The sequence below is a fragment of the Sus scrofa genome, chromosome 15 (assembly GCF_000003025.6).
Source record: "Sus scrofa isolate TJ Tabasco breed Duroc chromosome 15, Sscrofa11.1, whole genome shotgun sequence".
NCBI classification, from domain to species: domain Eukaryota; kingdom Metazoa; phylum Chordata; class Mammalia; order Artiodactyla; family Suidae; genus Sus; species Sus scrofa.
Genome location: NC_010457.5, coordinates 84476158 through 84503180, shown reverse-complemented (window position 1 = coordinate 84503180; position 27023 = coordinate 84476158). Strand labels below are relative to the sequence as shown.

The 27023-nt window shown below is 37.8% G+C and overlaps 1 protein-coding gene across 1 annotated transcript in view; it reads left to right on the top strand.

Annotated features, from left to right (window-relative positions):
* TTN (titin) overlaps positions 1861 to 27023 on the top strand; it is a 274368-nt gene continuing 249205 nt past the window's right edge. Inside the window, 17 exon segments of the mRNA XM_021075901.1 lie at positions 1861 to 2161; positions 4304 to 4407; positions 6505 to 6708; positions 8247 to 8534; positions 9070 to 9155; positions 9262 to 9506; positions 13883 to 14210; positions 14862 to 15014; positions 15694 to 15831; positions 17153 to 17284; positions 18540 to 18668; positions 19260 to 19397; positions 19881 to 20018; positions 23619 to 23939; positions 24033 to 24155; positions 25604 to 25885; positions 26142 to 26207. Of these exon segments, the coding sequence (XP_020931560.1) occupies positions 4317 to 4407; positions 6505 to 6708; positions 8247 to 8534; positions 9070 to 9155; positions 9262 to 9506; positions 13883 to 14210; positions 14862 to 15014; positions 15694 to 15831; positions 17153 to 17284; positions 18540 to 18668; positions 19260 to 19397; positions 19881 to 20018; positions 23619 to 23939; positions 24033 to 24155; positions 25604 to 25885; positions 26142 to 26207 (2862 nt within the window). The 5' untranslated portion in view covers positions 1861 to 2161; positions 4304 to 4316.

The following is a 27023-nucleotide window of genomic DNA, read 5'->3' as shown; positions in this document are numbered from 1 at the left end:
TATTTAACAACTGGTTTTGTCCTTCCTTTCTTCCCCCTTCTTCTCTTCCCTTCCTTTTTTTCTTCCTTCCTTAACTCTGAATGGTACATAAGTGTGTAAATACCAAAACACAAGACTCGACAATGCTGCAAAGTTTAGAAACGTCCAAGGACAGCAAATAGACAAGCACCTTTGGAGGACAGATACTTGACCTTGTGTCTATGACATATGGTCCATCTTCCCTGATCTGGAGCTCTCTGAATTGCACCAGGTCAAGATGACACACACTTCAAGATTCTGTTTGTTCATTCCGTCTAGTTCCCATAAGAATTAAAGTGGTTTGACTTTGGTTCTAACAAACATAATAAGACATTTATATGCTTCATGTTAGGTCAAGTGAATCTAAAAAAAAAAATGTATATATATACATGCACACACCATCACACATACGGGGGCGGGGAGAGAGAGAGAGAGGGAGAAACACAAACATGTACACAAGCACATTTCAAATAGCCAGTTGGTGAACACTGCAAATCAGAAAATCACATGACATTTCTAGTCTTGCTTTGCCTTATGACTGGCAGGTTGCCTGGTACATGTCTTTAGTTGGGAATAATTTTTAAGCTCTATAACATGAAACTAGTTTTTTCTGAATAAAGAAATCAAATAAGATTTTGGTAGAGTCTATAGCGGGAAAAGTGATACCACCAATACAGACATCACTGTTTAAGTAAAGAAAAGAAATCATTAAATAAATACATTATCTAGTCTTTGTAGCTGTAGTACATAAGTTGGCCAGTATATTTTAGTTCTGTTTAATGTTAAAAAGTTTATCACAATAGAAATAATTACAAAGTATGAAATAAGAAGTTGGAAAGTCTAATCCATGGCCAAGTTCTTCTGCATCAGGAGATATTTTTATTTCAGACATAAATAAATTTAACTTAAATTTTAAGATTTTAGCCTACTTTATTAAGAAAAATCTCTTTTCATTATCAACCAGACAATTTTCTTCCCTCTTTGTGAAGTTTTACAAATCTCTCAGCTGAACTATTATAAAGCTCTTTTGGTATGCTCTTTTGTATTTGAAACATCTCTTGCTTGAAATTAAATTCAGTCCTAAAATAGCAACTCTATCATCTCCTAACCACTTCCCATTGTAACAGCAAACTCCAGAGATTAGTAAAGCAGCCTTCATGTGCCCAAAAAAGAATCCTATGGATGATTTAAACAATAGACTTGGCTACTCATTAAAAATCAGTGCAGGTATATTTGTAAATATTAAAGCCAAAAAAATGAAATCTGAAAAAAAGAAATCATTATACTCTACAGACTGAATCTAAGCAGAGTTCAGATTTTGTCTTTCAACATTACTTCTTGCAGGGCTGTATAAACACTTAGCTCATTAACATTGGCTTAATTCTCTCTGAACTGCAAGTGGATTCTGGAGAACCCAGAGAGTATAAATGAGCTCCCCTCAATGCTGAGGTTTTTAGGCACTGATTTTCCAAAGAAGGTGAGGTGTTATCCATGAGATAAATTCCTTCATCTGTTGTCTTGATTGACAGTTCCATTTGGTTGGTTGCATGGGGGAAGGGAATAGGAACGAGGCCTGAGGCAGGGCAGAGCCCTCAGGTTTGGGGCTTTTTATATGATTGCCCACAAGTGTCTTCAACTGTCACAAACTCTCCTCAGACCACCGTTTTCAGATTTTAACAGGAGTAGCAAGTGCTCTTCTTTAAGTCTCAACAGTTATTCTTTAAATACGGTTCTATTTCCTTGGGAAAGCCTCTTTTGAGGTGCTAAATTTAGCACTGCCAATCAGAGGAACAGGTGGTATGAGCCACTACCAAATAGGTCTCTCTCCCAGCATGCCTTCCCAGGAGAGCCAATCACCGGGTGCCCAGCTGAAGGATGTGGGGCTGTCAGCAGATCTGGCAAATATAAGGGCAGGGCCCAACCCTGGCTCTTGAGCAGTCGTGCATTCCCAGCCTCGCCTCGGGTGTAGGGATTGCATAGAAAAGCAAAACTACACAGTCCTAACTGTGTAGTTTTGTTTTTAAGTTTAGAGGCTCACCGATTCATGTTGGAGATGGTCGAAAAAACCAACTCTAGATAGGACGTCGTTTCAGAAGTAACCTTGGGCTTAGTCCCACCCTTTTGGGCACTCTTGAGAAATCAGGTGAGCAGCATTTCTTTTTCTTATTCATAGAGTCCCTTCCTTATTAATTTCTAGATCCCAAGTATCTTTCTTTGCTAAATGCCTCCATAGAGAGGATTGTCTAAATACTTAGTGCTAATCCACTATTTGAATCTGCTTGTTCGATTTGGTTTTAAAATATGTGAATTCTTTTATTTAAAAAGCTCAATCTTTTAGCATAGTGGTGCAGTCAGTGATTCAGAGTGTTTAAATGGTGATAGAAATGTTTGCTACTTTTATAGACTTTTTTTTTTTTTTTTTGGTCTGTTGAGAATGTTCAAGGTTATATTACTCAGTGATAAAGTGAGACACACCAAGAATAGCTCTGATAAAATGCATGTGCTATCGGCTACACCCTGATGACTTTTTAAGGGAATCAACTGCTGAGGTATCAGTTGCAGGACAGTGACAGAACACTTGCCTGCTGTCAGTCATCGCTGGAGAGTTTATTTTGGGAACATGACATTTTAGATGCATACCTTCAGACCTAATTAGACAAAGGCCTCTCTAGAGCAAGTGCCAAAGCAACCAAATTTACCTAAAAGATGGGACTAGAAGACCAATTTATGGCAGTTAATTACAATACATTTAGAAATTTTGAAGAAAAAAGGAAAGCTCTATAACTGTTTTCTAAAATACCCAGAATTTTATCATGCACTTTAATTCAACTCAGTCAAATTAGATGAGGTGAGATAAATGGTGATGCTAAGAAGGGTAAGAAATAATGTTTTAGAGGCTTCTTGTTTCAAATTCGACCTTGGTTTCCCATCTTCCTGGAATTAGATTACAAATTCTAAATGCCCACAAATAGATAGGTAAATAAAATATGAATGGTGTAAAAGAATACAGCTATTTTTAGAAGATTCACTACTTTAGAAATAGGAAAAGTTAGACACAAAGTTATTTCTGTGTCCTAAAGATAATATGCTACATTAAGAAGTTCTTGACAACAGTTTCACACAAAAAAAAAACTTTTGGATATTATCTGAATTTTTTAAATGTAAATTTTATTGTCTCAGAGAATTCTAGTTTCATTTTCTTTTTAACTAAGTAAAAAAGTTACAGTAAAGTACAGAATTATCACTAGAAGGATTATTGCTCCATAAAGTTTTAATAAGTAGAGAATTTTATGAAAAATAGTAATGAAGCAATTGACAACTGAGAATCTGCTTTTTATATCAGAATAGTGGTATGGTCACATTATGTAGTAAGGTATTTATGCAATTCTTCACATAATCTAAAACTGATAGGCAAATTATTTTCTTCAACTTAAAGAACCTACCAATTCCATATTCATTTCTTTGATTTTTAATATTTATGCTATGAAAGCATAGGTGTTTTCACTTCAACTACATTTCAGACCAGCCTTCCATTTTTCAGTTTGCACATGTCCCTTATTAAGAATGCAAGTCAGTATTTTTCTTTAAGATCTATGATAAATTTTGGCCTACTCAGTTAAATTTGGACTTTCCTGAATATTTCCTTCAATGCTAGCAACATTTTTTGAGCAGTTACAACATGAAGAAATATTAAGAAACAAAGTCCTGTATGCTGTCTACCAAAGGTTTGCATAGATGACAAGGCTATCCAAAATTTTAAGGAAAGAAACTTCAAAATTCATATTTTTAGTTTTGGTGACTAAAATAATCAGCCAGATTATTTCAACTTTATAGATACAGTGAGTGGAAAATTTGGGGAGTAAGGAATTTAAAACAAAAAATTGTCTCTCAAACATTGAACAGATGCCAAGATTCATTTTACGCTTTTCACACATCTCTTTTATTATTTGCACCATGCCCCGCTAAGGCAGCTTACCCTTCCTTTCTCTAACCCTTTCCCAGATTTCCCACCTTTGGTAAGACTGAATTTCCCTCTTTGACCACTAGGGTACATTCCTTGCTGAGCTGGCTTACAATTTTTTCCATCTCCCCTTAGACTTAGACTTTTGTTAGGCTTCAAATCAGAGGCCAAAATCAAGCCACAAAAGAGAAGGCCTGCCCATCACTCTGGGCCCACGGGTGATCTGTGGAGCCACCTCTTTGGAAAATTTATTTCTCTGCCATCTACAGAGTAGCTCTAGAATGACCCTCAAGCTGCAACCCTAATTTATTTTCTCCTTTTCAGAGTGCCTAAAAAGATGACAACTCAAGCACCGACGTTTACGCAGCCGTTACAAAGCGTTGTGGTACTGGAGGGTAGTACCGCAACCTTTGAGGCTCACGTTAGTGGTAAGCTCACATATTCCCGCTGTCCCTTTGTCTTCTTTGCCTCCTTTCCAATAAGTTACCTTTGCAGTAGGACCTGACACCAAGTGTAATCCCTGCTTTCACTTTGTAAAATTGGCACGACTCTATGGAAGGGTCCTTAAAGGGTGTGTGGTTCACAAGGTACTGACAAAATCTGACAACATAATGGCTCAGAAATGTTTTATTCATATTTATAATTCCACAAAGCAAAATAATTAGCATTGGATTAAAATTTGCTGTCAGAATCCAGCTGCTAAGTAAGACCAAATTTGGTCATGCTATATTTGGATTCAGCTGCAGAGCCAGACTGGAAGCCAAGAACTCCAGCCCAATAGAGGCCTAAGTCATGGAGCTGCTGGGCCAGTAGCCTGCAGCCAAGTGCTGTGTGCACCTGAGTCTCTGTAGTTGCATGGGAAAAATAATAGTACAACTGACTTTCCTCAGGGCAGAACTTTCAGTGATGTGCTAACACCAGAGTATTTTATTCTTTTATTTTCATTATTTATTAAGTGGTTCTGGTAAATGGAAAGATTGTCCAATCATTTTGAAATGACACCTCAAAACAACATATCCCACTCTGGTTCATACATTAACAAAAATTAACCCTAGAATTTTATCTAAAAGGATGTTCTTCTGTGTCTTTTTTCCTTCTTTTTCTTCTTTATAACTCAGTTTAGGGATGGTTTGGAAAATGGATGATTTCTGGGCCTATCATCATATGATGAAATGGGGGTAATCTATGAACTGTATTGTAAATAATCTCAAAGTTATTTAATCACTATTTCCTCCTGCAGTATTATAACTGGCTGTGTAAGATTATATGGATTAACTGAAAGTCAATGTTTGATGCACCTCTATGGTGCATTGTTCCTCTTTTTTTAACTTTTATAATAAAGATATAAAATAAGATTTCCTTTTCCTTCCGCTTTTGTTTTCTGTCTATTTCATACACCAAAATCTTATTCATAACTGGGTAACACTTTTATACCACACAAATATCATATAATCATTCTTCAATTTCTATTGTATATGATTATAGTGACCAATTCAATTCTTCTCATGCATGATAAACTCTAACCTTCATATAATTTATTTATTTATCTTGTAATACTTGGTAATTTCTGAACTGAACAGAACACATATGGCTTTAGTGGGAATTTTGCCCTTTCGTAAAGTCATGGGATCTCATTTCCTCATTGTTTCTTGTTCCTTTGCAATTTGTGCTGATAAATTCTTAGAAAAACACCACTGAAAATATTTGACACCTGTGAATTAGTCAAATAAACTACTCACTTGGCCACAGCCGGAGATTGGCTAAATGTAAGGACAACAAAATAAACTGACTCTTATCTTCACCTCCTCTGTGTAAGGAATGAGATCACCAGCCTTCCTGCCACATGCAGAATAAACTGTGCTGTGAATTTGCAGACTTTTAGTATGCTTAAAACATCAAGCCGTGCACACATGGTCCTTAGCCTCACAATTCACGGCAGGTGAAGAGAGTTTTTACTGAAGCACATTTGAAAGGTAGGAGAACTTAGGAAGGCTGTGTCCCTGTAACCACAGAGGAGGCAGAGAGATGAATGTTTCCTCTTGTGCTTGTTAGGTGGAACTTTAGATCCCCATTGCTGCTTTTGCTCTTGTTTTTGAAGAGGACAATGGTCACTTTTTATTTCATAGTTTCCTTGGCTCTTCACTTTTATAAATCTCTTTCATGATTTTAATGATGTCTATTAAATTGCATCAGATCAAACCCTGGCCAGGAGGGCAGGGGATGGCAGTTGGAGTCCTCGGTCAGCCACTGCCAGCTGAGGGACCTTGGAAACATCAGCGAGACTTTTTTGGCCGCAGGTTCCTCCCCTATAAAATGAAGGTGCCGACCTCTCCCTGAACCCAGACATTCCTAATGGTCTGCAAGTTTACACTTTTATCTCACAACTGTCAACTTTTCACTCTCATTAAATAGCATGACACTCTGCAGAGCTTTTATGGTTTAGGACATGGGAGTGGACGTCATGGGACAGGGCAGAAGACTCTGCAGTGCCCCCAACATAAAGATGAATTCTCTTTGCTCTCCAGGTTTCCCAGTTCCTGAGGTGAGCTGGTTTAGGGATGGCCAGGTGATTTCCACTTCCACTCTGCCCGGCGTGCAGATCTCCTTTAGCGATGGCCGCGCTAGACTGACGATCCCCGCCGTGACTAAAGCCAACAGTGGACGATACTCCCTAAGAGCCACCAATGGATCTGGACAAGCAACTAGTACTGCTGAGCTTCTCGTGACAGGTAGGCTGGAGGGGACCTGCTCATCCCCTACACCCCCCAGAGGGTATCTCCAGGACCTGGGGAAGGGGACCACAAATAGCTACGGACCACAAGCAGATGCAGCTCGAGTCTAGGAATGGGCGCACTGGACACTGAATGAGAACAAAGTTGTTTGTCTTGTGGAATTTAATTTTCTTCAAAAAAGTGGCGGAGAACTCGTTCCTCCCTACACATGTTAAACACTCAAAGGTTTATTCAAGAAATATTAAAAATCATGTTTCTGAGTGAGTGAGAAGTCTTGGAGCCTTGTCTATATAGCTACTAAGAAAACATGCATATCTCCTCCAGGAATTCACATTTTTAACAGGCACCTAGATGATTCTGATGCCAGTGGTCCATAGACCACCCATTTAAGAAATACTGCACTAAAATTTTTTTCAGTTAAATTTAAAAAGGGAGTTCTCTTGTGGTGCATCAGATTAAGGATCTGGCATTGTCCCTGCAGCAGCTTGGGTCACTGCTATGGTGTGGGTTCCATCCCTGACCCCAGGAACTTCTTCCTGTGGAGGGCACAGCCAAAAAGAAAAAAGAAGAAAAGAAATACTGCTCTAGGCTATAAAGTTTAACAACTCATCATTTACTTTTCATTTCGAAAAGCATTGCACAGTAAACATTTGCAGAAAAAGGCAAATGCTCGCTCTTTTTTTTTTTTTTTTTTTTTTTGGTCTTTTTACCATTTCTTGGGCCACTCCCTCAGCATATGGAGGTTCCCAGGCTAGGGGTCTAATCAGAGCCATAGCTGCCGGCTAGAGACACAGCAACACGGGATCCAAGCCGAGTCTGCAACCTACACCACAGCTCATGGCAATGCTGGATCCTTCACCCACTGAGCAAGGCCAGGGATCAAACCTGCAACCTCATGGTTCCTAGTCAGATTCGTTAACCACTGAGCCACGACAGGAACTCCGGCAAATGATTGTTCTTGATTCAAATGCATGATAGTTTCCTCAAAAAAAGTTATCACCAGTCTTCGTGGTCTCTATCATTTACCTCCATCTTTTATTTCTTAGACATTAGTACAAGAAACATTGCATTGCTTCACACATTACATAACAGTATCTTTCATGAGCTCTGCAGTGTTACATATGTTTATCCAATAAACTATACCTTGAGCACTAAGTATAGCTATCATTGACCTAAAAAGACAACATTATTAATATAGTTCTAGATGTGCAGTTGGGAGGAAGTGCTGAAAAGACTCTCCAGAAGTGTTTTACAAGATCTAGGCTTTTTCTTCCAAAAAGACAAAAAAAAAAAAAAAAAAAAATCACTGGCCTAGAAGAGCTGAAGAAAACAAAACAAAATAGGGTGACAGAGCTGCCCTCTGCTTCTCCTGGCTGTTCTTGCTGTCATGTGATGGATGCACTGGGCTCAAGGACAGTTAAGGATATTCAGTTCAGTCATCGCCTGGTTTGAGAACCAGAGCTGTGTTTATTTAAAAATAGCCAGTTGGGAGCGCCCTGGTCTGCGGTCCTGAGTTTCTACCCTTTCCCCTGCAGCGGAGACAGCACCACCCAACTTCGTTCAACGGCTGCAGAGCATGACCGTGAGACAAGGAAGCCAAGTGCGACTCCAAGTGAGAGTGACTGGAATCCCTACACCTGTGGTGAAGTTCTACCGGGACGGAGCCGAAATCCAGAGCTCCGTTGATTTTCAAATTTCACAAGAAGGCGACCTCTACAGCTTACTGATTGCGGAAGCATACCCTGAAGACTCCGGCACCTATTCAGTAAATGCAACCAATAGCGTTGGAAGAGCTACTTCGACTGCAGAATTACTGGTTCAAGGTATGTGCTGTAGGTTGAGGAACTGGGAGCAGGGGAGAGGACTGATTCAGGACGAAGTGGGGCCAAGGATCCATCTGCCTCCCCGCTGAGGTTTGGGGATGCTGTGAGCTGAATTCAAAGCTGGTTTTTCAACACCCATGAAAAATCTCTGATTCCACACAGGATTTGACAGTCATTGAAGCTATGATTGGTTTCTAACTCCACTAGAAATGAAAGCATTTAAATTAGGTCATCTATGTCTTCAAATTATTGGCAAAAAAAAAAAAAAAAAGGAATTTTTTAAAAAGGGTTCTAATTCATACCTAACAATAAACATTTTCTGTTTTAACCTCATTTATATAATTAGTTTTAACCTATTGATAGTTAACCTAATTTCATATGCGTGTATACACACATACAAAGCCAAAACTTTCTGCATGTTTCTCCATTAGGACACCCAGAAAATCTCATTGACTTTGTGGTCAAAATTAACATAATCCCTTTTAAAATGAGTCCTCGTGCACCCTCCTAAATATTTATCTTTCCCTTCCTACAGGTGAAGAAGTAGTACCCGCTAAAAAGACAAAAACAATTGTTTCGACTGCTCAGATTTCAGAAACACGACAAACTCGAATTGAAAAGGTTTTTTTTTTTTTTTTTAATCTATACTATCAGTTTTTTAGCCTTTGAGATTGTTGCTTAACCAACTATTCCTCCTCAACCTGGGCTTTGTTTTTATCTTTTACAGAAGATAGAAGCCCACTTTGATGCCAGATCAATTGCAACAGTTGAGATGGTCATAGATGGTGCCGCTGGGCAACAGCTGCCACATAAAACACCTCCCAGGATACCTCCTAAGCCAAAGTCGAGGTCTCCCACACCACCATCGATTGCTGCCAAAGCACAGCTGGCTCGACAGCAGTCCCCATCGCCAATAAGACACTCCCCATCCCCAGTCAGACATGTTCGGGCACCGACCCCATCTCCTGTCAGGTAAAGCCTTTTAATAGTGATATTCAGGTCATTATGCACTTTTGAATTGGTTTAATCTAATAAGAAGAGAAATAAAAGGAGGCAATAAGAAATATAGCATGTGATAAAGGAGGTAAACCAAAAAGATACTGGTTATGATTTTCACAAATCCTCACTGTCCACAAAAAAATTGGAGAACTTCTTTAAATTCTAATTCTGAATTCTTATTTGTACATCATTTAATAAATATCTACCAAGAAAAAGCCCAGTGAAATGAAAAGATCATCAGAAGCCTTAATTCAGTCAGCTTCAGAACTTGCTAAAATGTGGTTTAGGAAATAATTATGGTAGTAAAATTGTCACTAGTATATATTGACCACTTTCTCTAAGTCCGACATTTTGATTGGCACTCTGTATATATTTTCTCATTAAATATTCATAGCAACCTTTAAAAATGATCATCTCTAATTTTAAACATAGGTGACTAGAGCTAAATAAGTTAAATAATTTGCTTAAAATCAGTCACATCATTTGTAAATTATAGAGAATCACAGTAAGAATGATCTCAAGGTGTGCTGTGAGGGTTGCACAAGATAATTAGTTGAATGTACCTTGTGAATATAATTATATAAGTGTTCTTATGCTGTGATAATCAAAAATTCTAAATTTCTGCATGTGCTTATGTTATTTTTTCTAGGATATAAAATAGATTTCCACTGGGTTTCTATTCTTAGTTAATATGAAGGTATTTTAGAAAGTAAACATATATCATCAGGGTTCAGAAACTATATAATCACATGTAAATTATCCATAGCAAATATGAAACTTTGTGACTTGACCTCACATGATAAGGTTGTTTAATATTATATACTGATAAAAGGGGAAATTTGGAGTAAACAAAAAATATGTTTCCTGATCAATTTAATTTTTTAAATGTACAGAAATTTCCCCTGCAAAGAAAACATTTTCAGGAAGAATAAGTGGATAGTTGATCTAAAAAATATTCAAACTTATTGTGAAGTTAACTATAGTCAAAATAGTATGGTATTGGTAAATGAATAGAAAACACATGGGGGAGGGGGGCAGAATAAAGGGTCTAGAAATAGATTCAAAATCCAGGAAATTCACTTTTTAATCAAAGTGACTTTTCAGTGCAGTGGGGAAAAGGCAATTTTACTCGGTAAAGAATGATGGGCCAGTTAGCTATCCATGTGGGAGAAAACAAATATAAACCTCTACTTCACAGCATTTACAAAATAAATCTCAGCTTGACTGAAGAGCTATATTAAAAATTATTTTTAAAAAAGGAAAAGAAAATTTTTGAGTAAACAGCTGTAGGGAAGTGTTTTTATAGATTTGTAGATTCAACTACATAAAAATTTATGTAGACAAAAGCAAGATAATTGCTATATCAAATAGTCCATTTGTGAAAAAAACTTAAAGGTACCTCTTTCTCAAGATATTTCATTGCCTCTGCCACAGAAGTATTATAACATACATGGCAGCAGTGTGAATGGTACAAGCCTGGAAATGGTGCATAACCTACACCACTGTATGTATGTATTGATGCTGGATAAGACCCCACAAAGAAACACAATGCAAACTGTAGATCTGAGGGGGAAATGTCTGTAACACTTTTGACAAAGAACTAATATACCAGATGTATCAAAATACTTCCACCAATTAGTTATTAAAGAAAAAAAAAGCAACACAAATGAAGAAATTAGACAAAAGACAAGCATTTCATACGAGGCAATGTAAATGTCAACAAATATATGGACACATGCTAGATATTTTCTAGTCTTTATTACACTGGCCACTTAAAAAATTAAAGATATTGGTAAACACTACCATGAAGGCTGGGCAAAAAGCTCAGTTTAAAAAAACATGTCTAGCTATCAGATTAAAAAAGTGTTCTGTCTCAGGCTAACTCCAGGTTTGCACACCATGAAATCACAAGACAAGCCAAATGTGATTTCTGGGGGAGAAAACAACCTCGCCATATTTTTAATCCAAGCCTAAGATTCATTTAAAATGACAGAACTTCCCTGGCTCTATGGAGCATTTTGACTGTCTTAGAAATACTGAGAATGTGTGAATAACAATCCCATTTATTTAGCGCCCCCCACATTTGCTTTCAAATAATTAAGAAATTAAAATATCCATTTTGTGTAGAAAATAATGGTTAGCCAGGATAGACAACTTCCTAAAACGTCTCAGGGTGTAACCTTGACTTTTGTTGTAGAGTAAAGCAAATGTATTTCATGGAATAAGGTGCGTTGTATCTAGCTGCGCTCAAGTGATTATTTTTTATTGTAAGAGCAGAAATAAGCACTTTCCTGTTCCCATAATGACTCAAATTACCTTGATTTTCACAGTTATGGGCTTACCTACAACCTGCTGCTAATCACTCATGTCATGCTAATCATGTCTTTATTTGAATTAGACCCACTTTACAAGGTACAGCAAGAACAAGGCACAGGTTGAAACTTGGAAATGCATGTCACTTTGCTTTTCTTCAATTGGTATAAACCCTTCGTTATTCTAAACTGGTCTTTGTTATAGTTCTAAGGCAGTCATTTTCCAAATAGAGATATGTTCCCCTAGATCTCCCCTTAGTTGATAACAACTCCATTTATTTAAAATGTAAATTGATTTTCACCAAAAAAACCCTTCTTCAAGAAAATGATTAAACATTTCTTCATGAAATTGGTTAATATTGTAAGCTACTGTTAATTTACTCTGCAATTTAGAGCAGATATCAACTGTACCTTGAGACTTAATTAGAATAATTGTTTCATTTATGATCACTTTAAGTTAAATACCTTATGTAGTACCAGAATACATTTATAAACATTTTCCTATATGTAGTCGTTCAATGCAATGATAAGGCAATATTGCCACCTAGAGGGAAAAAGTATAATAAACCCTATTTACTAATAATTAAATTATGAAAAATTTCATCTTAAAATAGTTGACCAGCACCTGAATTATTATTGTAGATCAAATTGTCTTTTTTGGAGTTCCTGTCATGGTGCAGCAGAAACAAATCCGACTAGGAACCATGAGGTTACGGGTTCAATCCCTGGCCCTGCTCAGTGGGTTAAGGATCCGGCATCAAAGATGCAGCTCAGATTTGGCATTGCTGTGGCTGTGGTGTAGGCCGGCAGCTACAGCTCCGATTAGACCCCTAGCTTGGGAACCTCCATATGCCACTGGTGTGGCCCTAAAAAATTACAAAAGACAGAAAAAAAAAATTGTGTTTTTTGGCTATAAATGACATGATTCAGTACCCAGATTTTTCATCTGACTCTGCTGCATTTTGTACCCACATAAAATGCAATGAAAACTGTTTTGGAGGAAACTGCTTTATCAATTTGATCAAAAATGGTAGAATCCTTAGGTTTCAAACAATCCACTATAAGGATATTTAAAAGAAGTCCAGAGTACGATACAGTGAGGATAAGGGTAAACAAGTAACAGCAGAAATTTAAAAAGCAGTCCACCACTATTTGACCAGGACAGCACATTCCAAAATGCATTGCACAGCTAGACCCAAAAAAGTTGTGCAGAAAGAGAGAGAGAAAGCCTGGCAATTCATAAGGCATATGGGCATGGTGAGGGCTGTAGAAAGTCCTGCAGGAAAATTAAAAACATTTACTTTGCTTAGCCTCGAGCTGCATGAGTATTTTGATAACAAAAATTTTTCTCTCTTCAATCCTATTTGATATCTCTTTTCACCCCAGAATTGGGAGTAGAGAGAAATTTAAAGTTATGATTACCAGACTTGCTGTGTCCTTTCTTTGATGGTATTTTAAGGAAGGACCTTCTGCTGTCTTGACTTTTCCTAAATGTGAGAAGGTGGGGCAGAGCACAGAATTCTTAAGCTTAGAATTAAATCTGTTACTCTTACAGAATCACAACAAATGAGAATGAGACTCACTGAGATTTAAAACAAATTACTTTCAGAGTACCTGTCATGGCTCAGCAGAAATGAATCTGACTAGAATCTATGAGGACACAGGTTCTATCCCTGGCCTTGCTCAATGGGTTAAGGATCTGGAGTTGCCAAGAGCTAATAGTATAGGTCACAGATGCAGCTCAGATCCCACGCTGCTGTGGCTGTGGCGTAGGCCGGCAGCTGTAGCTCTGATTTGACCCCTAGCCTGGGAACCTCTCTGTGCTGCAGGTGCTGCCCTAAAAAGCCAAAACATAAATAAATAAATAAATAAAACAAATTACTTTCAAATACATTATTTGCCTCTGCATAGGTTATTGGGCCACGGATTTTAAAACTGTCTTAAACACTTCCAGATTTTTCTTCCATTATGCAAACGTGATGATCCAGAGAGTAGTTCCCTGTCTCAATGTTCTTTGAACTCTGCTTTGGTTTTCAGGTCTGTGTCTCCGGCAGGGAGGATTTCCACCTCCCCCATCAGATCTGTTAAGTCTCCGTTACTCATCCGCAAGGCTCAGACACCCACCATGCCCCCAGGCCCTGAAGTGCCTCCGCCTTGGAAGCAGGAGGGCTACATGGCTTCAACTGAGGCTGAGATGAGAGAGACCACGGTGACAAGTGCTACTCAGATCAGGACAGAGGAGAGATGGGAAGGGAGATACGGGATCCAGGAGCAAGTGACCATCAGCGGAGCTGCAGGTGCTGCGGCCAGTGTGTCCGCCAGCGCTGCCTTTGCTGCAGGGGCTGTTGCTACTGGGGCTGCAGAGGTACTGTCAGAGCTTCTTTTTTTCTTCCTTTCACATTCTGTTTTCTCCCACCAGACTCTTGCCATGGAACTGAGTCTTTATATGTTAGAGGGGACATGCATATGAACATAAGACTGTAACAGATGGATGGGGGTATGGGATTGGCATACATGCACTATTGTATATGGAATGGATGACCGACCAATGGGGACCTGCTGTGTAGCACAGGGAACTATACCCAACAGTATGTGATAGCCTTTATGGGAAAAGAATCTGAAAAAGAATGTGTGTATGTATATAACGGAATCACTTTGTTTTACAGCAGAAATTAACACAGCATTGTAAATCAATTATACTTTAATTAATCTTTAAAAGCTGAAAAAAGAAAAGAATAAAGGCAAAGAAAGACAAAAAAAAAAAAAACGTAACAGAAACTGAAGACCAAATTTGGCTTATGCTTTGTAAAATTATTTTTACTTGGGACAAAATCTCTAATCTATGAGATTTTCATAAAATATCGGTTTTGGCAATACCATATCTCTCTTGAGGCAATGATAAATGCTTAGGCAATGTCTATTTTATCTCTAGATAGTTTGGTTTCCACAGTTCTTTTGTATTCTCTACCAGGCACATCATTTCAAAAAGTAACATGCTTGGTCATTGTCCATCCAGGTGAAACAAGAAACTGACAAAAGTGCAGCTGTTGCGACCGTTGTTGCTGCTGTTGATATGGCCAGAGTGAGAGAACCAGTTATCAGCGCTGTAGAGCAGACTGCTCAGAGGACAACCACGACTGCTGTGCACATCCAACCTGCTCAAGAACAGGTATGCGTGAGGCCATTCAGACTGAGCTTTGCATGCAAAGTTCCCAGGATGAACCAATGCCCAGATCATTTTGAGGACAGCACTGAGCCCACCATGGCCCAGACTTTGGGGGCATTCTGAGCAGAAGGTGGTCTGAGACCAAAAGTGCTCTAGACATAAATACTCTAAGTACCTGGTCTATGTCAGGCAGGTAGGTAAGCAAGAGTTCACTCAGAAAGTCAATACAGGAGGTCAGACAAGAGACCCAGAATATCAGGGCACCCCTGAGTTGAGACAGGTGAAGGGTGGCTGGGAAAGGCAGCTGAACAAGAGGGCTTGTGGGCGTTCGGAGCTGTAGTTCCAGAGCAGTCCATCCAGATCTCGGTCTCTCCAGGAGCCAAGCAGGGAAACCATTATTTCAGGGCTGGCATGACGTTTCCCTAAGCCTCCCCCAAAGACCTTTGCTTTTACTTTTCTCGAAACAAATGTGACACTTGATTCATAGCTGAAAGGTGTTATAAATCCAAGATAATTTCCCACCTCATATTTGAATAGATTTTCTGTTATAGTTTAAAAATCACTCTAGCTTTCCTCCTGATCCTCTCCTGTGTGACATTTATGTCTTTATCCAGATTTATTATTGTAACTTTTTATATAAGGTGCATTAAAGTCTTTCTTTCCTTTCCCCCATGAAAATCAGATAAGAAAGGAGGCAGAGAAGACTGCTGTAACTAAGGTAGTAGTGGCTGCCGATAAAGCCAAAGAACAAGAATTAAAATCAAGAACCAGAGAAGTAATTACGACAAAACAAGAGCAGGTGCATGTAACTCATGAACAGGTAAAAATGGTTTTTGATATGAAATTATTGTTATTACCCAGGTCAGCACAGATAATGATAACCAAGAAGGGTGTTGTTTTGTGAGCAACGTGGTTATTATCACGCCAATAAAATCCCCTGTGTCTGTGTATTTTGGGGTACTGGATACCATGTCCCTTAGACTCACTGAGTGCTTCCCTTGTGTAGACAAAAGGGACCTCTGGGAACACATACTGGGATTAGAAACAAAGGTCTCATCTACACTGACCTGGAGATGCACTGACTAAATTTGTGACTGTGAAGGAGGTGAAACCAGGAGGGAGAAATAGATGCTGAGGTTGGAAGAGGGAAGAGTGAAAAAGAACACAATACACAGTGCTTTGAAAATAGCTTAGCAACTGCTTCCTGACCCCTTAGGAGAACATTTGAACATGGGTCTGAAATGAGATAGAGAGCATGGCCTTCTCAGATCAAATGACCAGAAAAAGTGAAAAAGATAACTCCATGATTAGAGGCATTCAGGAAAAGATTAGATAAGGCCAATCGACAGGGCTCTTGACCAGCAAAACCGATTGTCAGTTGGGTGGTTTGGAAAGATAACTTTCAAGCCTCTTTAACCCTGAGATCCTGATTTTCCATCGTGATGCCTGAGAATGGCAGGGAGGCAAATGAGGAAATTGCCCCTCCCCCCCCCCCCCCCCCGGTTCTTCCCATATACACTTTAGGTGTCCAGATCCAAACACAGCATCTTCAGGGGGTTAAGTATTGAAAAACATTTTGTCTAGGATATACACAAAACTATTTTTCCTACATTGTCTCAATTTTAGAAATGTAAGTCTTGATGTTACAAACTATCAACATAATTTTTGAAGCAAAGATAGCCTATAAATGCAGATTATGAACTATCTATACATGATTTTCCATACATAAAATTAAAGGGTCAGACTATTATTTCTAAGGTCTTCTAATATCCTATGCTCTAAGATTATCTTTAGATGACAGAGTGGCACAGAATAATATTGCCATTTATCCATTTATAAACATTGGAAGTCTCTTTAAAGATGACTACTTTCTCCAATTCAAAGGAAACAGTGTCAAATCAATTTTTTTTTTTTTTTTTTTTTTTTTTTTTTTTTTTTTTTTTGCTCCTAAGCAGGATAACCTATGGTTTAGGTAAAGAAAGAGCATGGTCATATTAATGAAAATGATCAATTTTAATGATATCTCTAGAAAAAGGAATTTACTTCATTTACTTCCTATTTTGTTATATTTAATAAACATTATTACACTTCTCTTAAAAGATCAGGAGACAATAAGATTTTGTCTTTATCACTGATTTCAGATAAGAAAAGAAACTGAAAAAGCATTTGTACCTAAAGTAGTAATCTCTACAACTAAAGCCAAAGAACAAGAAACTAGAATAACTGGAGAAATTACTACAAAAGAAGAACAAAAGCAAATCACTCAAGAAAAAGTAAGTCCAATTTTGTAAATACCTTTTAATTTGTTGACAGATGATAACACATTCCAGCCAACTGTATGTACCCTCCAACCAAAACCTCTAAATGGAAGAGTGTTTTGTATATATTTTCTTTTTGTTGTTTCTCTGTGTTTAGTATTGAAACTCTTTCATGACAGAAATTCTGCTCTCATCGTACAATTTTCCACTCAACTGATCAGTTTCAAGGGGATTGTCTATCTATAAGAATAGTTAGGGGCACATCAATGACATTTCTAGAGCATGTTTAAGTGGAAGATGGATATCATTCCAGCCCAGTTACCCACTGGTACAATCAGTTTTTTCATGCATAGCCTAAGCCTTCAATCACTTATATTGTAACATACAAACTTTACATAGGTGTAAGACACATGTGAGCACATTCCACACACACAAACACACCCACACCAACCATGAACACTCCAACTAAATATCAAGGGAAAATGAGGAATTACTGGATATCGGGGAAGACCGGCACTTCTTCAAGAAAGTACTCTAATTCCTGGTTGATAAATTGACCCAGAGGTGTTTGCTGCTATTATGTCATAGAGTCAAGTTGGAACAACCTCAGTGTCACCCAAATCTATTTCTCTCCCATGTATGAAATCAAGCCTTAAAGGGTCAAGAACGAGGCAACTTTTGAATTCTTTCATGTTCAAGGAGATTTTGGTGACATTGAGGTTGTTCCAACTTGATTAGCCTCTCTTGATCTCAAGCTCTTTGCGGATCCCAGAGCTACATTTTTTAAAGGATCTCACTCCAAACACTACACACATAAAAGGCTGGCCAGAAGCTGTTGAATGAACCTTCCATTCTTGACAGTGAGAAAGAGACTTTGAAAACACAAGGGCATAGAAATCCCTGTTGCCATTGCAGTGCTGTGACTGGAAAGTTCACTCTGACTACACTTTTCTTGCCATTTATAGTGGGCACCCACTAAGTTTCCTCATGTGTCAACATGTCTCAAAGAGCTTTTCAGCTTCTAGGACAATTTGATAAGGGGCAGGTGGACAGAAAAAAAAAAAAAAAAAAAAAAAAAGGAAGCCCAAACTTCAGAAAAACAAAAGTCTGGGATTTAAACACAAGTGTAGGCCCTTCAAATGGAATGATGATATTTTCTCTCATCACTGAATGTTCTACATTCTCCCAAATATTGTGAGGATATTTTGCCATTTCTTTGTGCCTCTTGAAACTCAAACCTTTATTTCACTCTGAAAATCAAATAATACAGAAAGCCGAGACAGCAGCTGTATCTGTGGAGGTAGCTGCCACTGCAAAACCCACAAAACTAGAAACAGTTCTGGGAGCTCAAGAAGAAATTGCCATACAAGAAGATCATATGCACATAACTCATGAAAAGGTGAAGACTTCCTGCTGGTGTGAAATTCACTCTTGTTTCATTCCATTTGCAAGCCACCTACATTTTCATCCTGGGTCTTAACCACCACTTTTTAACCTCCTCCTCTTCTTGTAACTCATAGAGAAAACTTCAAAATCTCTCAGGAGCCCTTTGCCATCTATCTAGCCTTCATCGCCACTTTTCATTCTTAACTTTCAGACTTTCTTTGGATTGCTACTAATATGATTATAACTCACTTTAATATTTAATATATTTCTATTGAAGACTCCACCATACAAGTCAGTTGATAACATGCAAAATTATGTGTTATTTATGGCTCTACTGGCGTCTCCTATAGATTATGAGAGGAATAAAGTGAGAAAGAGAAATGCATCCTTTTATTGCTCATCACATTTTTTCCTTTTAGATGGAACTTATTTTTAAATTATTACCAATGAAACAGTATAGACAATCAATGAATTCAAATGATAAAATGTCCTCGAGTAGGAGAAATGTGCTTGCTTTCTTGGCTTTGACTTGAGTTTCTTTTATTAGAGGCTGTATGAAATGTAATGACCATTTTCTCATCTTTTTTTTTTATTGTGTGACCAGATAATGAAAGAAACTAGGAAAACAGTGGTACCTAAAGTCATAGTTGCCACACCCAAAGTTAAAGAACAAGATTTAGTATCAAGAACTAGAGAAGGCATCACCACCCAAAGAGAGCAAGTGCAAATAACTCAGGAAAAGGTGAATACAGATATTCGAGATGGGAAAAGTTCACCTTTAAACTAATTTCTAGTAAACCATTAACTACAATGTGGAAGAAATTATTAATCTGTATTTTCCTTTTTGAATCCCCAACTAAAAACCAAATGGTGACTGTGTGACTGCATACCATTACTTTTATCTGCCCATTTGATTTTCATTCCTCTGTAACATTCGTGATTCATTTTCTTCACTATTATCCTTTGCATGAAAATGAATATTATTAGCCTGATTTTTAAAAAGCAATCTATGGAATCATCTGGAGATTTTTTTATAGTTAACACTTCTAAATTTTGTGATTCTCAGTCTGTGTGTGCAGATACTGCCCAGTGAAAGTTAACTTCTCTTGGTATAGTTAACCCTGAATAACTTTGTCTTGCAATCCCACTAAAAGGGGGGAAGGGTCATAGCATATGTGTCTGAAGCCCTGTACAACTTAAACCTTGATTTTACTATAATAATCAGATGAGAAAGGAAGCTGAGAAAACTGCCTTGTCTACAATAGCAGTTGCTACTGCTAAAGCCAAAGAACAAGAAACAATACTGAGAACTAGAGAAGAAATGGCTACTAGACAAGAACAAATCCAAGTTATTCATGGAAAGGTGACTATTGCTAGTCCAAATGTGGAATCCCCTATTATAATACATTAACACTAAATCTCATGTGAAACTCCCTTATTATAATACATTAATACCAATCTCAGAATTTCTTATGAGATACCGTTAACCTAATTTATTTTTAGATATACAATTGGAAACTAAAAAAACAAATTCTTTATTACTGTTAATATTACTACATATACCTTTCCCCACTGATCTCTTCACTATTATTTTCCATATTTTATTATTAACGTCTAGAAATTCTCCAGAAGTTGATGATTAAAATTGCATGCAGGCTAATTTTAAGATACTCGATAAATATTTTTAAAAAGTATATAAGTAAATAATGACTCTTACTGTCAAGAAGATGTATATTTTGAGGGGGTCATAAATTCAGTAAATTGCATTGTAGACTATGGACTTATTTCAGGAAATAACCCAAAATTTTCATCATGTGAAACTTATCTTTTTTTCTTCCTGTAAGCATCAGATGAGAAAAAAAAAAAAAAAACCCTGAGAGAATTATAGTGCCTGCTGTAGGAGCTCCCACTAAATCTGAAAAAGAGGCAATATTGAAATCTAGAGACAAAATTATCCAACCAGAAAAAATGCACATAAGCCACGAAAATGTTATTTGTACATCTGTTTTTGGTTATGAAATTTCCATGAATTAACCTACTTCCCATGACTCTATACACCCACGAGCTATTTGCCTAATTTTATTCCTTTTTTTCTTTTGTCTTTCGAAGGCCACACCTGTGGCATGTGGAGGTTCCCAGGCTAGGGGTCTAGTTGGAGCTGTAGCTGCTGGCCTACACCATAGCCAAAGCAACTCGGCATCTGAGCAGAGTCTGTGACCTACACCACAGCTCATGGCAACACCAGATCCTTAACTCACTGTGTGAGGCCAGTGATCAAACCCACATCCTCATGGATGCTAGTCAGGTTTGTTAACTGCTGAGCCATGATGAGAACTCCTAATTTTATTCTTTATTGCTAATATAGTATTTGGAAAATAGCAACTAAAGTTTTCCAATTTCTTAAGTGTCAGGACTGAGTCCCGTCAGTATTTCCTTCAATGTTGTTTTCTATCTCTACATCTTTTTTTTTTTTCCTAAGACATGAGGATCAGTTTTTCAAACATTTATCCAAGTTTAATGGTGAATGTTGTATCAGCCTTTTATAAGTCTCATTGATGACCTAAATTCCAATATGTAACATACTTCAGGAGTGATTATGTATTTATATTTTGTTCTGAATCACATAAATTTAACTGTCTTATTTTTATTGTTAAAAATTAGCTAAGAATGGGAACTGAGAAAATGTTTACACCCAACGTAATAGTTACCACTGCAAAATCTACTGAACCAGCCACACTGCCAAGAACTAGAGAAGGATTTGCTTTCCAGCAAGAACAAATGCATCTTTTTTGTGAGGAGATGAAATCTGATGCTTTGGAGGTGAAAAAGCATTGTTTCATCCCATTTCACCATCAGCTCTCATAACTTTTCATATCATGAGTCATTGTTCTCCTGCTAGTTCATTGAATTGTTTAACTTATTATCAACAGAACATTAGAGATAATTAGATTCAGTCCAGTTCCTCCAGTGGAACAGTTAAAATTTCTACTTGTGAAAAGTCAGATTAAATAACACCTTTCTTTGCATCTCCTAAATTAATGCTCAGCTTTTAAGTGGTACAAGTTGGGGTCTCTCAGTCCCATTCTTCTTCCTGTTTTACCTAGGTTCCAAAAATATGAGGGCTGTTAGAATCCACCAAGAAATAAAAGCAACTATCAGCACAGAGTGTTCATGTGTGGTGCTCCACCAAAATGAGTCTATCAGCATCTGTAGAGAGAATTGATATGTGTTAACTCAGGAAAAAAACATATCTATTTTTCCCCAATTCAAAATATTCTATTATAGTTAAGATTCTTTTTTAAGTTTTAAATTAATAGCAACATTTGTATATTTCAGTCGGCAAATGACAATGTCTTTGAGCCTAAATCTTCTCTTTTTTTAAGAAATAGATTTATTATGTGATAAATTCATTTGAGTAATAAATAGCAAAAAAAGAAATAGATTTATTAACATAGGATGCTTGTGAGAGATGCCTGTTTTCTCATTTTTTAAATAATAAAACTAAAACTCAAGTTAGCTATTTTATGGACTGGTTGAAAGGTCAAATGAGATATCATATAAATATAATCATTCTACCAGAAAGGTAATTATTCATAGAAATATATATATATATATATGTTAACATTTAAAAAATCTATAAAATTAAAATCAAATAATGGCCCATATGTTTTTTTAAAAAAAGAAACAAACAGATGAATGAACTTAACACATCTACACCTCACATACATTTTATAGTTTTTCCTCAGATGCAATCTAAAGTGAAAATGGTATTTGCAGTTCTTCAAGGCAGATTAAATTGTTTGTGGCTTCCTAGAAGGAGCACTAAATGAACCCTTGATCATGAAGGCCCTATTTTATCTCAAAATCACCTCATTTATACCTTAAATAGCTCAAAGAATAATTTTGACAGATAGAGTGGTAACATACTTGAAAAACATTTCAGATGCAATCTAGATTCTATTCACAGCAGCAGAAAAGAAAACTGGACGTTAATAAAATATTCCAACATTCTTTTAAAGAGCACTGATGGACACAGTGATGTGATTTTTGCCATATGCTGCTTCCAAGTGTTGCATAGAATCATAACGTGTAAGCCGCATCAACTAGTTTGCTTTATTTAAAAGAGAAACACTTTTGCAAACTTGTGTTTGCATTTATAGTAATCAGATTCATGGAAATGAGAAAACATTTCTGTTTCCTTCTTCAGTTGAACTTTCAGTAATGATGAAAGTAAATCGAACTTCCCTGTGAAAGGTCATTCTCTTGACTCCAAATATGATAACACTTTCATTTTCATTGCAACGTCTTCATTCAGGTGTTTTAGGGAAGATACTTTCTAGTAGATGAAAAAAATTCGTATCCCCAGGGAATCATCAGTAAATTAATATGTTCCCTGCGTATTCACAAGCATTCATGTTATCTCAGATTTGCCTGTGACTGTACAACTCTGTAACAGCTGATTTTTCTGGATGGGACTGGGACAGTATTTGAGTGTATTTTTTTCGTCACTGTCATTGCGTTGATAGCAGATTAAATGATCAGTACTAAAAATAATCAATAAAGGTAAAAACTGCCCCAAAGTTCTGATTTCACAAGTGGTAATTGACTGTCTGTCATGGACAAAATACTAGACAAACTCAAAATCCCCTTACCAGTTTATACACATATTGTATTGTCCTATGTTGTGTTTATGTGACTTAATGTCTCATTAAGCAGGGATTTATAGAATGTATCTAACTAGATATCCACCCATTATAATAATCAGTGAAATATTAAGTTCCTAAATGCATTTCTAACTCATATTTCTGGGGACATTAACATAGCTGTGTAACCTGGGTGCCATCTGCCTATCCTGCCTTTGGGCATTTGTCTGTTCCTGATGACTATCCTAGGAGGAGAAGTCCCATCCTGACTTTGATATGACTGTATTACTGTGTGTTAATTCCGGAAACCTTGTCTCCAGGTGGGCGTTGGGAAAAAGGCGGAAGCTGTAGCAACAGTGGTTGCCGCGGTAGACCAGGCCCGAGTTCGAGAGCCCAGAGAACCCGGGCATGTTGAAGAATCACATGCTCAGCAGACCACTTTGGAGTATGGGTATAAGGAGCACGTTTCTGCTGCCAAGGTCACTGAGCATGTTTCCGCTGCCAAAGTCGCTGAGCACCCCCCACGCCCAGCCTCAGAACCCCACGTTGTCCCTAAAGCAGTCAAGCCTAGAGTGATCCAAGCTCCTTCTGAGACTCATATCACAACTACCGATCAAATGGGAATGCATATATCAACACAGGTGAGTCTGGATCAGTGGCCATTCTCAGGAGCAAGCTTAGCTGCTGAGGTGGTCAGGGGAACAGTGGTATCACTGACTTTCTTTTCAATGCAGATCAAGAAAACTACAGATCTAACAAGTGAAAGATTAGTCCATGTGGATAAACGTCCCCGCACAGCAAGCCCTCACTTTACCGTTTCAAAAATTTCTGTTCCTAAGGCAGAACATGGATATGAGGTAAGAAGTTAAAGAGCATGACAAAGAAATGCTGGGCTCCAAAGAAGTAATTATCTACTGTGTGATATAAAGCATCTTTGGTGTGGGCCTTGGGGGCCTCTTTTTGATGATGTCTGTCTTCATGGCAGACTCAGAAGCCCCTAAAATTTGGTTTCTGAAACTCGCCCAGCAGGGTGAGCCTAGGGTAGCAGGTGGTTATCTTATACCTCTGAGAAAACACAAATCCATACAGGGTTCTCTCTGCTTTACATTCTGTAAAAGGTGGTATATTACACAGTTCTGTTTTCCTTGTGCTGTGGGACATTTCAGGGTGACTTAAATGTGAATGGATATAAAAATTAAAAAAGATATTGAGAAGTCATATGTTCACATACTCAGTGTAGCAAGATGAAGAGGTGGTCCTGTGTGGTGTTGGGTAGATTGTGGAATCACCCAGCCCTGGACTAGCTTCACCCCTTGTTAGCTTGTCATCAGGGGCAAGTTAATATCTGTAAAAACCTTAGCAAGTTGACAGCAGTATTAGTCACAACTCTTCTTATTTTACACATCCAAGACATAGAATCTGAAACTCGTATGCTTCAAAAAATTGTATATTTAATACCTATGTTTGTGATAGTCTCCAATTACCGTTGAAACCAAATAACCATAGACAGAAACAGAATAAAAGGGTAAGGAAGCCTTTAAAATAATTTTCTAAGTGTCTCCATTTACCTTTCACACAGACTTGTGGGAAGCTTAAATGTGCTATTTTAAAGTAGTTCCTAGGAATTAACTAAATATTTTAATAATTTCTTGAGGAGTTCCCGTCGTGGCTCAGTGGTTAACAAATCTGGCTAGGAATCATGAGGTTGCTGGTTCGATCCTTGGCCTTGCTCAGTGGGTTAAGGATCCAGCGTTGCCATGAGCTGTGGTGTAGGTTGCAGACGCAGCTCTGATCCCATGTTGCTATGGCTCTGGCATAGGACAGCAGCTACAGCTCCGATTAAATCCCTAGCCTGGGAACCTCCATATGCCATGGGAGTGGCCCAAGAAATGGCAAAAAGACCAATAATAACAATAATAATAATTTCTTGACTTTGAATTTCCCACTGTAGTGTTTTCAGATACAGCTTCATTGGGATGGTTAAATGAAAATTTATGACTGAGTGTTAGAAGACCCTCAGTCCCTTAATGATGAGAGTCTAAAATAAAAACTCTAAATCCAACTCTTTTTTTTAAGAAAGATATCTTCAAATATATTTTAGAAACTGGCAGGAATGACGATGAGCTTTATAACTGGTTTATCTCTAATTGACTTTTCATTAACTATAAAAGTGATAAGGACAACAATTAAAAGAGACCATATAGAAAATAGACTCAGACTCACGACAGGAATGCTAGCGGCATGCACTTCTGAGGGATGACTGGGATAGTAAATGACCTTGTTTTCTGACTCCATTTCCATTTAGGCATCAATAGCCGGTAGCGCTATTGCCACATTACAAAAAGAGCTGTCAGCCACACCTTCTGCTCAGAAGGTCACCAAATCTGTGAAGGCACCTACCGTGAAGCCTGCTGAGGCTAGAGTGAGAGCAGAGCCCACGCCTTCACCCCAGTTCCCCTTCGCAGACACAGCAGAGACTTTTAAGAGTCAAGCTGGCATCGAGGTAAAGAAGGAAGTCGGGGTGAGCATCACTGCTGCTGCAGTCCGTGAAGAACGCTTCGAAGTACTGCGAGAGCGTGAAGCCAAGGTTGGTTGCCAGAACACCCACTGTTCCTGGACCCGTTCTTAGGGCCATTCTGTGCCATGGAAGTGGTCAGCCAGGCATCCTGCTTTTCTCCTTCACCAGGCTCAAACTTAAAATTTTATTGAGTTTAATTAATTTTTTAATTGAGAAATTACTTAATTTTTTGCAAGTTATTTTTATAATTTTGCATGTGCTAAGTGTTCATGAGATATTTCCTAGTTTCCTGAGCATTTTGTAACATCCTTTGTAAAAATCGTAGGTAACAGAAACAGCAAGAGTACCTGCACCTGTTGAAATCCCTGTTACTCCACCAACTTTAGTCTCGGTAAGTCAAGTTAATTGCGTTGGATCATATGCATACCTGGTCAAATAATTTTCGTATATGCACAGATCAGTTTCTCAAACTGGAAAAAGCTATTGGCACATTCACAAGTACTAATTTTAAGACCATATGCTATTTGCAAGGAAAGGAGGAATTCTGTGTGGCAGACATCAGTCATGAATTCAGCAGGTTGAATGAATTTCTGTTATGTGTAAGGCACTATCACAAGACCAGGCTAGCCCTCTTTGAAATCTTTGTCTTACTATCAGAGAAAATGTATATAAATAAGCATGATTAAAATATAGAAAGTGATAGGATCTGAAGGAAAGCTGGATTGCTTGCTGTTGAAGATGACATGGAAAGCTTTGTTGAAGAGGTAGCATTTGCTACTGAGTTTTAAAATGCTGTTGGAACTGGAATATGTGCAAATACCAGAGGGTACAGAGTTGCCCCATTGTTTGATATTAATACAGTTTCTATGAACTTGAAAACTCCCTATATTTATTCAAACTGGGGAAATTCCAATTTCCAAAAGAGTTTCTTTAGTAATTTTCTAGAGTCTTGATCTTAATGATCTTAAAAAAGCATTTTATGACAATTAGAATTTGTCAGGTCATGGGAGTTCCCACTGTGGCTTAGTGTGGTAACTAGTATCCATGAAGACATTGGTTTGATCCCTGGCCTCACTCAGTGGATTAAGGATCTGGCATTGCTGTGAGCTGTGGTACAGGTCACAGACTTGGCTTGGATATGACGTTGTTGTGGCTGTGGTGTAGACCAGTGGCTCCAATTTGACCCCTAGCCTGGGAACTTCTATAT